Here is a 15652-nt window from a genome sequence, read left to right as displayed (position 1 = left end):
TTTGATATAATAATTAAGACTAAAGTCTCTATTTAGTCTAGCGTGAAGCGCAGTTTAAATCTGCATGGAGGCAGGCTAGACCAAGTGTTGGTATTTTCGCAGATGCGCCAGCTGGCGCAACATGATGCATGATGATGTTTTTATGAACTTAGCTGATTTGATTTACTGCCAGTTGAAGCGACTGCTCAATCTTTCATTCAACATCTCCCGTTGCTTAAGTTTAGAACTACTGGAAAACTTTACTTTTTTATCAACATTTTTTTTTTTTTTTTGGGAGTCATGTTTCGACATCGTAAGTCGCCTGTGTCATTTCCTCAGACTATTCTATTTCTTATCTACAGTATTCAGACCCGTTTTTATCTCTGCAGTGTAGATTGTGTGCAGGATTTATAGATTCATACTTGGTTTGTACTTAAGTAGCTGATAAGATAATAAATAACGAAGACTAAAAAATCTGTGAAATATATAAGGCCCAGTTTTCCCCAGACAGAGCATATTGAATTGAAGAACATTCATAAACAGCTTCTCTGGGAACATCTAATATAATGCCTTTAGTAGCACTAGTTTTATACAGTTTGGGGAAATCATAGCTATCATGCCTGACAACAGCAACTTTAATAGTATTACTGATTGATTGAATACATACAACAAAAGCCAAACAACAAAAACAACATCAACAGACGCTGTTAAAAAGAAGTAAGAGGAAATAAACACTAGTCTTATCCTTTCTGGTCTTATGACGCCACTAAAGCTAAAGGGCACATCCAGATACAGTTTTTGGAACCTTAACTTTCAAAAAAGATGTGAATTTGATGCAAAACTATGGAATGAGTTCCACTCCGTGTTTTGCTTTTCCAACAATGTGGGCTTCCCACTTGAGCATTCTCTCGAGTTGCCCCCCCGCCAGGACCTCCACACCAAAGTGGTAGACGAGATAAAACGAGAATGACAAGTCAAGTTCATTTACTGCTCAGAGCAGACCTGTCACTTGGAATTAGCTGGATGGACTTCGCTAGCATTGGGGGAGATAAAAGATACTGAGGTAGTAAAGTTTTTTTTTTACTTTTAATTGTGTAAGGTTCAGATATTAATAAAAAAAATATACTGATAAATATAAGGTTTACCAGTTCAGTAAATTCAGATATTTAATATACAAATTCACACATTTTTTATATTCTTTAGTGTTAATCTGCTGTTCTCAATCACTTGCATTAGCCAAGCTAAATTCTGCTAGCTCCTGATTGGTTAGTTTTAGTCAGGTGATAACGTGAGTCAGGAAGTGTTGTTGTAGAGACGTGAATATTAAAAATAAATGTTTAGGAAGCTATTTCATTTCATAAAAAGTGTTCAATCAACCACAAATGAACCTTCACAATACAAGTGAAAATATATTGAAATGAATTAGCCTATAGGCTAATGACTAGCATTTGAAAATGGGCATTTTAGCAATGATGCTAACTAGCATGCCAAGACCATAACATCCATAATTTGATGTGCATCAACTGTTGTTCTATGCTGGGAATATTAAGTTATTAAGCATATTTTTCCCTTAAAAGACAAATACAAGATGACATTTTAGTTTCATTTTCACGTGTCAATAATGAAAGGAAAATTTTGTAAGGCGGAACTTTATTGGTTTCAAGAGATGGAATTGCACCAGCCCAAAGTGTTGAGTTGACGTAACATATCCTCGATATAAAGCATTTGACATGTACAGTAGGTGGACTAGTATTCCAAAGTCATTGTACACAAACCACTGAGACATGCAGTTCACTGTTGTGTAGAATCCAGTTTTAATATTTAATTGAACTATAAAAAGCAACATTAAAACATTTTCTCTTTAGTTACAAAAATGGGTCACCTTAAGGGCGTCTCATTGCATTCACAGAAGGGTTTGAACAGTGGATGTCTAGCAGTTGCGGAACTCGCTCTTTCAAAAATAATAATCCCCACCCAAAATATATAAACTTAATTGTTTAACCAAGGTATATACAGGGTATAACATCCTTGCATCCTAAAAGGTTATCAAGAAAGTCTGAGGTATACAACCAAAATTAATAGCCTGTCAGAAAACAAAACAGAAAAAAAACAAAACAACAAATAGAATTAAATTAATTAAACAAATGCCATGATTGCTACTCGCACAGGATCACAACATTAGTGGGAGATGTCGCCGTGCTGTTGTCACCGGGGCAAATAACCTCAAGCTTTGGAGTGTCAATATATACAAAGGGAGAAGTCTAAATTTGGCAAAAGGAGAATTGTTTGGATGCTCACTTTATTTGGTAAACAGAACAATAGCAGAATTCAGATGTAGATTCCTTTGCTGAAATAAAGGAGCCGGAAGCAGAATGTAACACATGCAAGTTTTGAAAGCGGATTCAGAAATAACAGTAATGTACAAAATACTTACAGTTTTTTTTTTATTATTATCAAAATATACCTTCTTTCTTTTCTTAGCACCTCTTTATTCCTTTTGAGTGTGTTTTTGAACAAGCACCATTGATTTTCGTACAGCACCTGGAGAATCCAGAGAGGAGGTCCGTGTCCGCTCGTGTCGCCCCCGATTCGCCCTCCTCTGCAACGCTTTCAAATATCCTTCACCTTTTGCTCCGTGATGGGGTTAAGTCATGTGGTTCGAGCCCTACAAGGGCAACAAAGTATTCTCCTGGGTTACGCATACATACATGGAAAGGACATGTTTGCTACACCATCTCTGATTCAAAACTTGCATGTGGCATAGAAAAGCCCGGGGTGGTGGGGGGAGTAGCTGGGGGGCTAGGGAGGCTTCAACTTGACTTTCTCTGCTGACCCCATCAAGTCCTTTTTTTTTTTTTTCTTTTTCTTGTCATTTTTAGTTAGCCAAGGAAGCAGACGGGCCCAACTTCAAACCCGAACTTCTGATTTGGGTCCCCAAAGTCAGTCAACATGACATCGATGATTGGGACCTGATCAATTTTGGGAGTATTAAGCTCCATCACAGTCTTTCCGTAGCCCTTTCTCGTCTGCAACAGAGAAACACAGCAACGACTTAGACAAAAAAAACAAAAATCAGAAGTAGAAAGATTTTGCCAATTGATCTAAAACCATCAATGCCAATAATGTAACCAACAATATAATTTTGTATGTATTTAGAGCATCTCACAGAAGTGAGTATACCCCTCACATTTGTGCAGTTATATGACTTCATGGGCAATCACCAAATAAACTAAAGTGCAATTACAGCAGAAATTGCATGGGAATGCTGAAAAGCTAAATATTAGCTGAATGCATGTGCTTATGAATTAAATTGAAAGAAATATTAGGTTGTAGTTAAATGATATATGAATAAAAAGAAAACTAGAACTGCAATCTAAGGTGGGATTTGAACTATCGCCTCCCGTTTACCAGTCAAAGCTGTCAAAGTGAATGATGTCTTATGAATGTCAGTGAACGTTTCATGGAAAATTAAATTAAGTTAATTAATTAAACACTGTTCAGCATTCCCACAATAACAAAACTTGCATTTAAAATTAAAAATAATTTTAAATACAGCCATTAATAGCTAAACCCGTGGCAACAAAAGTGAGTACACACCCCTAAGTGAAAATGCCCAAATTGAGCACAGTTCCTCATTTTCCCTCCCAAATGTCATGTGACTTATTAGAAGAGCTGTGAAAAAACATCATTGACGGATGCCCACCTTCCGCATTCTTGGCGAGTCCTTTATGACGCAAAGACTCGTAAAAATACACAAACTGAGGACTGTCTGTACTGTCCCAGATCGAGTCGACGGACATAAACCTGCTTCAGTCGGTGCTCAGTGAATTATTTTTTTTTCTATAAAGATGAAGAAAGCCCACAAACAGTTTGCTAAAGACAGGCAGACTAAAGACATGGAACCGTGACCTGCGGTCTGATGAGACCAAGAAAACAAAACGCACGAAATATTGACACTTTGGGGTGTTCTCACTTTTATTATTATTATTATTATTATTATTATTATTATTATTGTTATTATAAGTAATACATTTACACTACTTTCCATTATGTGAAAAAGTCATTCAGTGTTGCCCCATAAAGAGATATAATTTAAAATCTGCATTAATGTGAAGGGTGTGCTCACTTTTGAAACGGACCAGCGTCTGAATGGCGTTAAGTTGAAACAGATGGGGCCTTACCGCACATCCGTCCGAGAGGGCCTTAATGTAAGGGTTGTTATCGTAAGACATCTCCTCTTCATTGGCACCCAGGAAGCGCAGCGACTTGTCATAGCTGTCACGGGTGGCGTCGTGCCACGCCACCGACTGGTGGCAGCTGTAGGTGAAGTTTTGCCTTGCCGAGGCCGTCAGTAGTCTGAGGAAGGTCATCTGCACCATGTTAATCGAGTTGCCATCCGAGTCGACGTAGGAAAGCTGCGGAGGGAACAAAGTCCACGTGTGAGCAAGTGGAGCTCAATCTGCCTATTTTCAATATTATATTTAGCTGCTAACTATAAAACAAACTGCGGTGTGAGTCATACAAAAGCTTATTCAATAAGTCAGCATCTGCCCATTATTTATGATCTCAATGGTTTCAATGCATCTTACCTACCTGAATTGAATTTTGACAAATAATGAAAATAAACAGCAAAAAGAAGACAAAAAGACAAAGTTGTGTGTGTGTGTGGCACTCTTATAAAGTTTGTCCTCTATGCACCCGTAGGACAGCGGTTTGATTGAGCAGGACGTGTGTTGTTTACGACAGGGCGTTTTTACGCCTTCAAGGGCAAAGTAAAGCCGATGGTCGTGTTATATCGGTGCGGTGTTTTCATATACGCTCTAGCTGATGAGTTTGCTTTTCTTAAACTAAAAGTTGCATTGGATTCTTGATGGTATTTCTTATTATAGTACAACTGAAATAATTGCAAGTAAATAGAGATTTCTCGATGTGGAATCATGTTGCAAGTAGATAGAGATGTGGAATCATGCATGATACATGTTCATGAGTTCATTAGCGGCAGTTTCATCTTGTCGAATAGAATCCAATCCAGTATTGACAGCAGCAGTTTTTGTTTTGTGCACAACACGAGGCAGAGAAAACTTACTATTTTACCACGCTTAAATTCACTGAACCATGACCCAGGAACTTCTTTAGGCCATGAGGATATTCTGACCTGTGGAAAATGAGAAAGTCATGGTACTTCTTCATGTTAGTTCCAATAAAAGATTCTCATTTGTGTACTTATTGCTACTGTCTGCACAAGAGTGTGTTAGCCCTGAGGAAAAGGCTTTTCACGCGCCGTTCAGGATTTCAAGGAAAAACATCATGGGTAGAAAACGCAAAAACGACTCACCCCGTTGGACTTTTTATCTGGGTAGATGCAGGTTTCTCCCCCAGCAGTAAAGTTACAGTAGACTTTGAAAGAATCCCCTGAGCAACCTTGATTTGGATCTATCCAGTATTCACCTGAAAAGAATCCAAAATACTTAGGCTTTAACACTAGAAAACTAAAGATTCCAATAGGAATGATTTCATGTGACGCCCAAGTCAAGAATACTCTATCTTTTATGTGGATATTTCGAGGCCCCAGAATTGAACCCTGTGGAACGCCATACATTAGTTATACATGTGAATTCATATTGCACATATTCGTCCGATCACTTTCTTTTTTTTTCTTTCTTGACATAGTATGAAGGGATTACAATAATAAAGAAATTCGATGTTTAATGGATTTTTTTGGAGCCAATGTACCAAGGTTCCTTGTCAACACTAACTAGAGCTACATAACAATCCTTCGAATCCATTTTTAATCCATGTATGATTCCTTTGAACTCCTTAGAGTTGAAGTTTAAAAAAAAAAAAAAAAAAAGAAGTGATCAGCAAGCCCAAAAATGTTGATTGGGACATCTCTAATATACAGCGGCGTATTAGGGCCATATATATATATATATATATATATATATATATATATATATATATATATATATATATATATATATATATATATATATATATATATATATTTTATTTTTTTTAGGGGGGGGGGGCTAATATTTAGAGAACAAAAACACAATTTTCCGAGAAAAAAGTAGTATATTTACAATATTACAAAGCGGCAAATTTGCAAGAAAAAAAAACTCACAAATTTACGAAAAGTAGCCTCGCAAATTTGCGACATTATAAAGTGGAAAAAAAACCTAGTAAATCTTAAAATATGTCGCAAATTTGTGAGTTGTTTTTTTTTTTTTTTCTCTCACAAAACGGAGTTTATTTCACGTACATTTGTGTGTTTCCTCGGAATATAACCCACCCTCTTAAAAAAATAAATAAAAAATATTATCTGCAATTGGCTGGCGACCAGTTCAGGCCCGAAGCTGGCTGAGATAGGCTCCAGCACCCCCGAGACCCTTGTGAGGAGTAAGCGGTTAAGAAAATGGATGGATGAATAATGATTATACGTGCCCCTAATATGGCATGGTCCTACTAATACTATACTATATTCAAAACTGTTCCATCTCACTGTGTAGCATTTTCCTTTTTGGACCTACCATCAGGAAATTCTGGGTGGCAGAGTTGCAGGTCTTTGCACGTTCTAGCCGGGTTGTTCTGGGTGCCCATTGGGTATTTCATGCGCTCGATATCCTGTTTAAGGTTGTTGAGCGAGCCAAAGATGTCCTCCATGCCCTCGCCATAGTCCATGAAGGTACCGGCCGCGTCCGACTGCATGCCGCTGGAACGTTTAGTCTTCTTGGGGGAGCGGACGGGCAGCGGCTGGATGACCTCGCCCGGCGGGCCCTACAGAGTTTGTCGTAGAAGTCAAAAATGGAAACTGCTCTTAATTTAAATACAGCTGTACAATCCTATTTACTCACAGGAGGTCCTGGAGGACCAATGGTACCAGTGTCTCCTTTAGCACCAGCTGAACCCTGAGAGACAGATGAATCATGTTAACCAAGTTCCAAACCAGTTTACAACCATATTTTAAACTAACTGCAATTTCTGCAGAATTGTGCGGGAATGCTGGAAGATGAATGCTAATAACTGAATGCTAAGCTGAATGCTTATGAAGGAAATTGAAAGAGATATTGTGAAAATTACAAATGTTTAATTGTAGTTAAATGACAAATGAATAAAAAGAAAACTTGAACTGCAATCTGTCTAAGATGGGATTTAATCATTTCCGACAAATTAAAATACATTTCCTGCTCTGATAGTCAGTTGGTATCAAACCATCAAATGTACTCAAATGTGGTCTAAGCGGGGTTTGAACCCAGGTACTCCAGGGTGGCAGGTAATGGCGTATTTATATTGATATTTATATTGAAAAGTGTCAAATGATGCTGAACGATATCAATGCTGAATGGGGACACGTGTGTTTAATCATTTCAGTGAAATTATAATGCATTTCCTGATATGATAGTCAGTTGGCATACATGTATATCCCTTAGCATAATGGCCATGGCTATATTTGCAATGTACAGTCAGAGGTGGGATTCAAACCTGCAACCTCATGGTTACTGGACTTTACCAAGTGCTCCACAGAGCAGTATCAGAGAGCTGGTAATGATGATATGAGTTGTATGTATGGAAGTGGGCGTGGAAAGTGGGATTTAGAAAATTAACGGGGAAAAGTTGATATTAAACGTGAAATTGTGCGAATACTGTGAGAAATGTGAAATCAGACGAGGCAATCCCACAATGATTTTACTCACAGTTGAACCTTTAGCTCCCTTTGGACCTTGAGGACCCTGAATGAGAGAGGACGTCAGTTTGGCATTCACACCACAAAAAATCGAAATGATCCAATCATTGAACGGACTTACAGGTAGACCAGGGGGACCAGGGGGACCGAGAGGACCTGCTGATCCGCTGATACCCTAATAACAGATGAGAGAGAGGCAGCCATGCATTTAAGAAACAGTGAAGAGGAAAAGTATTACTGTGAGACTTGAGTAATGAATGGAAAGTTATATGAGCGCATGGTGTGAATATAAAACAGACAAAAAGCCGTCAGCTTACAAGAATTGTTTTGTGAATTATCTATGCCCATAAATATATAAAAAAAAATAAAAAAAAAGCTTCTCACCATTTAAACTAACATAAAACACAGGCTATGTTCACACTGCAGGTCAATTATGTTCATAATCTACTTACACCGTCTCCTTTGCTACCAGATGACCCTTGCGGTCCAGGCAAACCTCGGTCTCCCTTCTCTCCTTGTTCACCAGGAGGTCCGATCAAACCAATTAAACCTGGATGTCCCTGAAAAAGAAATTAAAAAAGTACAATACCAACTTTCCAAAGTTGTTATCGTCAGCCAAGGCAATGATTGCTTTCCTTCCACAAAAATATATGAGAAATATGCATAGGGGTAGTATGGAGGCTGACATTTCATTCGGATTCCAAATCGGTGTTACATGAAAAAAAAACAGTTTGAATTCCAACTGTAATGGTTTTGAAATAGGTCTACTCCAACCAGACACTATGCATTTGAAAGCATTATAAAACACAACACTCGTCCTCGCACGGTACTTTTAAACTGCTCCGTCTCGGGCCGTCGTGTCAGCGTGTGGGAGGCAATTTTGATGCAGTAATGTGGGCTGTCACAATATCCTCACTACGTATATTTTACCAGCAAATTCAACAGAAAGCATTGAGGATACGATTAGATTAGAGTGATATATCACACTACTTTTTTTCCGGTATAGCAGCCACTGTGGTCGGAAAATAATTGGTGCATTTCACGTTGTTGTGACCGCAGCCAGGGCTGGACTGGCCATCGAGCATACAGGGCAGATGCCTGGTGGGCTAAGGGGCCAATATGGTGCTATTTAATTAGTGTTTGACTCTATTTTACCCCAAGAGAGGGAGAAGACCATTAATCAATTTACAATATAAACAGCAAACTGAAGCCAGCCAAAGACGAACCCTCGAGTCTTCAATCCAATCAAAAGCAACACTCACCTTTTCACCCTTGGAGCCTGGGTCACCTTTCAGACCAGGAAGTCCAGGAGGACCCTGAACAAAAGTAGAAATGAAAAGAAGCACTTGGATCTTGTAAAAAAAATAAAAAATAAATGTTGAAAAATAGAATGACTGAAGGGAATTTAGGAGAGGACTCAAGCTAAAATCGATATCGACACTTGACAGCAAACTAAGGTGATATGTACTCACCATGGGTCCAGGTGGGCCATCTTGTCCTGAGGCACCAGGAAGTCCTTGTTCACCCTGTGACAAACATAGCATCATTAAGGCATCAATAAAGTCTTTGCATTTCACTTATCCCTCATTTTTGCTGTCCATAATCGGAATGTCGTTGATTGACAAATGACTTCATTTTTTTTCACTCGCACATGCACAAATAATACCCCGTGGCATTATGGGAAGGTGTGCTAACTTTGTAGCATGTAGCATACAAGTACATCCGAACATATTTGAAAGTATGTTCGAACATATTACGAGCATGTTCGAACGCGTTTGCGAGCATGTTCGAACTTATTTGCGAGTATGTAAGTATGTCACTGAGGGGCCAACATTTGCAACTGTAATGGATCTTTAGTCCCATCAGTCAGGGTTCATCAAACGTTTCCTAATCGTTTGCTAAACAGCTTTAATGGTCTCCTAAACAGTTTTAATGTCGTGCCGCATTCAAAACTGCGACAAGAAAAAACATGAAAACATTTGGCGAGCGTTTAGAAAAGTCAGGAAATGTCATGTTTTCGAAATCTTGTTCTTGCACTGTATACTCTTTGAGTAATTTTATTTTATTTTATTTTATTTTTTTACAACCCGAGATACCGCCTTTTGGCAGATGGATGGTAAATCTCTAAACATTTTATTCGTTTTACGTGTCGGTAATTAAGACTTACAACAGGGCCAGGGATTCCACGTAGACCCTCTGGACCAGGCTTTCCGGCAGGTCCTTGAGGTCCCACAGGCCCGGTTTTACCCGCAGGACCTTCAGACCCAGCCTCGCCCTGTGAAAAAACAAACAGGAAGTTGCTACAAATATGGGAAGGTTGTACTAGTAGTTGGTAAAAGTCACAATATAACAACGTCACTTCAAGCCAAGACATCTAATTAAGTGTTTGTTACCTTGGCGCCCTTCTCTCCTTGTCTGCCTTCAGCACCAGCAGCTCCGGGAGGCCCCTGGGAAAGGAGGGCAGGATTGTTATTAAGAATTTAAACACATAATTGGCATTATTATGCAGCCATTGTTTGCAGACAAGTGGCTGATATTCTGTGACACTTCAAAACATTTCGAAGCCTAGAATGCAAATTTGCAATGCATGGTGAATGGATGCGGGATCATTTGTCTTTTATTTTTTTAAATAGAGGGCTCTATATTTGTTAAGAATAGTGATTTTATTTACAAATATAAAACAATCATCAAAGACGTGTATAATAATCCTTATTCTATTTTTTTTTTTTTTTTTTCATGCGTCTGTCTTGCCTCATTTGAGTAACTGGCAAATGGCGTCATCTGATTGGGTAAAAATTCTGCCTAGCAGCAAGCACCCAGGAAGACATCTAACCAGAAACACGAAAGCTACCAGATTGAAGATCACTTATTTTTTTTCAAAGTGTCTGACACTATCCAGGACAAACCTGAGTGCACAATTTCAAATGTCTGCTATCACAGTGCGCTTGAACGCTACTTCAGATGTGTCAAGATCAATTCGAGTGACTTGGTTTTGTCTGCTTGAAGATTAATCAAAAAACAGTTGTGTCCACATTGCAGGGTCATCTTTTTTTCTCTCCTCGTTCGACCACCAACCTCCTCTACTCATGCGGCAATCCAAAATCGGAGTGGCTATTGATCGGAAGCCCAAATTGAGTCCTCTAAAAGTCTTATCCAGCTATGGCAGGTATGTTTCCTTCACAAAGATTGTCATAATTTTTTTATTTATATAGATTTGATATAGATGAGAGTGAATAAATTGACAATATTGATATTGTGACAGAGGTGAAAACCAAATAAAAATGACAGATGATACCACAGAGCAAAACTATATTACTATTTGCCTCAAAGAAAGAAACTCAGGAAAGGTCAGTTGTTTGGAATTGTCGACTCTTATTTTATTACACAGTACATAGTGACCTGTGAAGTCAACAAATACTCTACTAAAACTAATACTAAGTCTAATAAAAAGTAAACCAAAACAAATAAAAACTATCAAACTTGCTGCATGTATTAAACACTAAAACCATTACTAAAAAAAAATATTAAAAACTAAATTCAAATGAAGCACTTTGAGAAAATAAAAACTATAAAACTTGCTCCCCATATTTAAAAACAAACAAACCCTAAAACTAATCCTAAAGTAATAAAAGCAAAACTGAAACAAAGCATTTTTTGAGAAAATTAAAATGATAAAACTTGCTCCATATATTTAAAAAAACAAACAAACCTAATACTAAAACTAATACTAAAACTAATAAAAACTGAACTGAAACTTGCTCCCCATATTTAAAAAAAATAAAATAAAACAAATACTAAAGAAATAAAAACAAATCTGAAACAAAGTATTTTTGATAAAATAAAAAGGATAAAACTACCTCCATATATTAAAACACGAAAACTAATACAATGTAATGAAAACTAAAGTAAATGAAGCATTTTCATGAAAATAAAAACTATCAAACGTTCTCCATATAAAAAACTAAAGCTCAAAATAAAACTCATATGAACTAAAACAAAGCATTTTTGAATAAATAAAATAAAACTAACTTAGTCCTAAAAATGAATTAAAACTAAAATAATTAAAAAAACAAGTGCATTAAAAAGTCAAAACTAAGTATACTTAATCTATAATGAAAAATCCAAAACTATACCTGATACAGTTTAGTCACATTCAGTATAATAAGTATAATAATTCAAGTATTACTTTTTATGTAAATGGAAATGTTGACGCAAACAAAATGAACTTTGTTCTGCCAACACGCACACACAGAAACATTTTTTTGTGACAATGTAGTACACTGTCAGGTTCTAATGACTCTCCCTAATTTCACCCGGAAGGATACAATTAATAATTTGTTTTTTTTTAACACAAGTGTGACTGACTACCACTTCCAATTTGTTACCCATAATCCATTTTGCGACTTTTCCAATCCAGAAAATGACCACCTCAATTCCCTCTAGCGTGAAGGCTCATATCTGAAAACGCAGCTTGATATCTCATTCACGCTACATTATAAAACCAGCTTTTCATCCGGCTAAATTGTTTTCATTTGATAAGGATTCCCTGAAGACTGCTAATAACAATCCAAAACGCATAACCAAAAGTGACCATCAATAGGTACTCATATTCTGTTGAACGCTCCTTGAGGCAACTCGCATATCCTGTTGGCAACGCTTCCACATCCATGTTATGAATCTGCTTTGCTGCAGCTGTCAGACAGCGGCATGGAATCAATAAAGTGTCACACTTGCAATGGTTCTCATTTTGACGAGGATTTAAAGGAATCGAGGATCCGTTTCTCGATAAGCCTTTTTTCATTTCTTTTGGGTAGGGAAAAAAAATAAAATATATTCCTGATTTTGAAATGGCAACGCTCGTTTCCCATCAGACTTGAGAGCGTGTCTCGTTCACAGTTGCATTTTCTGCTTAAATCTCCACCTTACGTGATGCCGTTTTTATTTATTTTTTAATGAAAATGAATCGGCCATGCTTGAATTGAAGCGTGACAAGAGCAAGCTCTTGGGGAGGATAGGCACTGCCTCGTTTATTTCAAAACATGTGACACTTGCGTTGGTTCATGGACGACATTAAGCACGTTGTCTTTATGTAATCAGAACGACCTTCAACTTACTCTTTTGCCAGGAGGTCCAGGTGGGCCAGCTTCCCCTGATGGACCTGGGGGTCCCTTGAGATCATCAAAGAAACACAATGTTAGTTTAAATTAATAAAATACAGTGAACAACCATTAATCGCAAAAACAAAAATATTAAAACACATTATAAATTCACTATAAATACATTTGAAGATAATTAGGGTTAGGGGTTAGCATAACGTCTACAAAAAAATACTGTACGCATTATATGCCTGTGTGTTTGTGCCTTTAAAAGGTGGAGCCTATGTGTATTGGTGTATATATAAATATATACACACCGATTCAAACTGCACAATATAGATACAAAAAACTTACCGCTTGACCAGTTTCACCATCCTCTCCCTTCTCTCCCGGTTCTCCGTCTGTGCCCTAAAAAAAATAAATAAAAAAAATACAAATATGTTGCATGTGTCCAAAATAAAATTAAAAAAACAGTCAGTCTCATTTAAATGATCAGCCCTACTTAATGCGATCCACACAGTTTAATCAATATTTTAAGCATAATTCAAAATCAGTTTGAAATATCAAGTGAAGTTTGCCCGAGGATATCGATACTCACAGCAACGCCTGGCTCTCCGGGAGGACCCGTGTCTCCAGGGAATCCAACGGGACCCTTTTAAAAGAGACATTGAAGGAAAAGAGAGCAGATATGAAGCTGCTGAAAATGTTTTACATGGAAGAAAAACACTGTTAGTTAGCTAGCTAGCTAGCTAGCATGAATTTGTTCTACAGTGCCTCTTGGGTCTCAATTCAAGTAGCAGATTTGACAATACTTACGGGGTTACCCTTGGGACCATCATCTCCTGGGGGTCCTTTGGCGCCAGCGGGTCCAGCAGCACCAGGGGGTCCTGCCTCACCCTTCTCTCCTCTCTCGCCTTTGGGTCCCTGTCATAATTGAGGCAACAAAAAAAAAGTCAATATTTTGTGTGATGGTATAATTGGAATGGAATGGAGTTAATATTGACTTGGAATTTTCCAAAGTTATGAAGATGATGATGTTGATTAAACCACCGTGGCCACATATAAGTCCACTTTTCTTATCTATAGCAGTAGATAACATTTTATGATGTGGTCTAAAACAAGACCATAATGCTGAACTCCTAATACAGGCATGATGATACTATGTTTTAAAATGGCAGTGTGCTGTAAACAAAATGGAGATGACATACCCCAGTGCCAGGCTCTCCGGGTGGCCCGGGGTTCCCAGCCTCACCTTGTTCACCCTGTCAAAAGACAAACCTCAGTGAGTAAAATGATTTGTTGGACAAATGCGGGCAATGCACCATCGTACCTTCTCTCCCACTGAACCCACTGGACCCACACCTCCTGGAGGACCTTGTGAACCCTGCAATACAGAGAAATGAATTCCACCTTGGGGGATATGAACTGTAACGCTAGCTAAAGCTAAGCTAAATCCTCATAATAGTTGAACATGGACACTATTCTGTCTACATTTTTTTTCAAATTGAATCATACATACATCAGCTCCACTTGGACCCTGAGGACCTCGAGGACCAGGCGGGCCAGGAGGACCCTACAGACCGAAAAAATAATAATAATAATAATGTATTTTCAATTTGTAACCGTGTAAAAGTAGAGGTCATGTTGCTTACCATAGGGCCAACGTCACCATTCTCTCCCTTCTCACCAGGTGGTCCTGGAAGCCCCTGAGGATATATTTACCAAATATATCATAAAGCATTTTTGCCATATAAATACAAAATCCCCTTCCGATTGCAATTGATCCCTCAAGTGTGCATCCGCCAAAAACTAAACAGTTGCCGTCAAACTGAATGCACTTGTAAGTCAATTCTATGCGTGACAAAACCTCCCCTGCGCATGCTGAATCCTCAATGTTGAGATCTCATCTCATCGGTGTCAAGTTGTCCTCTGAGATTAAACCGTTAGCGGTCTAATTATGCAGAATGCTAAATGTGATAAACAGAAAGAGACGAGTGGACAAGGTAGGTCTCTGCAATTGATGGAAAGTCGGTAGGAAGTGAATGAATCGTATTTAAAGGTCAATTAAATGGAACTATATAATATATTTTTAAAATATTTGCAAAGGCAACAATTTGATGGGAATTTAATAGTCCGTTCATCCTGTATATTATTATTTTTTAATAAAATGCTTCACTCCAGAAATATTCAACAATGTCCAAAGTCTATTGGAAATAGATTGTAAATGGCTCGAACCTGCAGGCCGATGGGACCAGGTGGTCCAGGGAAACCTCTGGCTCCTTCATCACCTTTCTGTCCAAACATGCCCTGCTGACCCCTCGGCCCAGGCTCTCCATCAGCTCCCTGGGGACCCACAATTTGAAATAGAACAAAGGCTCAAAAAATGGCGGTTTAATTAATAACGAAGCAGGTACACTTACAGCAGGACCTGGGGCACCGATGGGACCTTGAAGTCCTGCTGGGCCGGGAGGACCCTAATAAACATAAACATCCCCCAAAAAAACAAAAAAAAACATGAATAGTTATTGTTAATTAAAAAATATCAACTGGTATGGAAGGAAATCCCTCCAGAACTTACCTGTTCTCCTTTATCAGCTTTGCTTCCTTTCTGGCCCGGCTCGCCAACCTCTCCCTAGGAAAATGCACATAAAGATCAGTCAACTGCCTCAAATAAATGTCCGTTATTGACACTATCTATATTTACAGCTCAGTTATGAGGCAAACAAACGATTAAATACCGTCATGTGGCTTACTGACCTTATCACCATCCTCTCCAGGTGGACCTTGAGGTCCTGCAGGTCCGGGCAGACCCACAGGACCCTGGACGCCATCCCGACCAGCTGGACCTTGAGGACCTTTCTCACCCTAATACAGTAAACACATTTGTTAGCAT

At 38.3% G+C, this 15652-nt stretch overlaps 1 protein-coding gene and 1 long non-coding RNA gene across 5 annotated transcripts in view; one reads left to right on the top strand and one right to left on the bottom strand.

Annotated features, from left to right (window-relative positions):
• LOC144009401 (uncharacterized) overlaps positions 1 to 6687 on the top strand; it is a 31541-nt gene extending 24854 nt beyond the window's left edge. Inside the window, exon 3 of one of the 2 annotated variants that reach the window (XR_013280908.1) lies at positions 6613 to 6687. This is a non-coding gene — a long non-coding RNA (uncharacterized LOC144009401). Of the gene's footprint in view, positions 1 to 2517; positions 2746 to 6612 lie in introns of those variants that run through there. The other variant, XR_013280909.1, reaches the window with a different exon arrangement.
• The window catches only part of col11a1a (collagen, type XI, alpha 1a), a 63067-nt gene continuing 49089 nt past the window's right edge, over positions 1675 to 15652 (bottom strand). For all 3 annotated transcript variants that reach the window (XM_077509123.1, XM_077509124.1, XM_077509125.1), the window contains 25 exons: positions 15517 to 15624; positions 15338 to 15391; positions 15180 to 15233; positions 14995 to 15102; positions 14412 to 14465; positions 14279 to 14332; positions 14090 to 14143; positions 13968 to 14021; positions 13576 to 13683; positions 13358 to 13411; positions 13114 to 13167; positions 12778 to 12831; positions 10057 to 10110; positions 9831 to 9938; positions 9136 to 9189; positions 8926 to 8979; positions 8116 to 8223; positions 7785 to 7838; positions 7674 to 7709; positions 6834 to 6887; positions 6510 to 6756; positions 5315 to 5427; positions 5066 to 5134; positions 4161 to 4394; positions 1675 to 3005 (listed from right to left, as the gene is read on the bottom strand). In XM_077509123.1, coding sequence (XP_077365249.1) covers positions 2859 to 3005; positions 4161 to 4394; positions 5066 to 5134; positions 5315 to 5427; positions 6510 to 6756; positions 6834 to 6887; positions 7674 to 7709; positions 7785 to 7838; positions 8116 to 8223; positions 8926 to 8979; positions 9136 to 9189; positions 9831 to 9938; positions 10057 to 10110; positions 12778 to 12831; positions 13114 to 13167; positions 13358 to 13411; positions 13576 to 13683; positions 13968 to 14021; positions 14090 to 14143; positions 14279 to 14332; positions 14412 to 14465; positions 14995 to 15102; positions 15180 to 15233; positions 15338 to 15391; positions 15517 to 15624 — 2142 coding nt within the window. In that variant the 3' untranslated portion in view covers positions 1675 to 2858. The remainder of the gene's footprint in view (positions 3006 to 4160; positions 4395 to 5065; positions 5135 to 5314; positions 5428 to 6509; positions 6757 to 6833; positions 6888 to 7673; positions 7710 to 7784; positions 7839 to 8115; positions 8224 to 8925; positions 8980 to 9135; positions 9190 to 9830; positions 9939 to 10056; positions 10111 to 12777; positions 12832 to 13113; positions 13168 to 13357; positions 13412 to 13575; positions 13684 to 13967; positions 14022 to 14089; positions 14144 to 14278; positions 14333 to 14411; positions 14466 to 14994; positions 15103 to 15179; positions 15234 to 15337; positions 15392 to 15516; positions 15625 to 15652) is intronic.

Source organism: Festucalex cinctus, chromosome 20 (genome assembly GCF_051991245.1).
Source record: "Festucalex cinctus isolate MCC-2025b chromosome 20, RoL_Fcin_1.0, whole genome shotgun sequence".
Classification (NCBI taxonomy): domain Eukaryota; kingdom Metazoa; phylum Chordata; class Actinopteri; order Syngnathiformes; family Syngnathidae; genus Festucalex; species Festucalex cinctus.
Note: the sequence above shows the minus strand (reverse complement) of the source record. Positions and strands in the feature narration are given on the sequence as shown.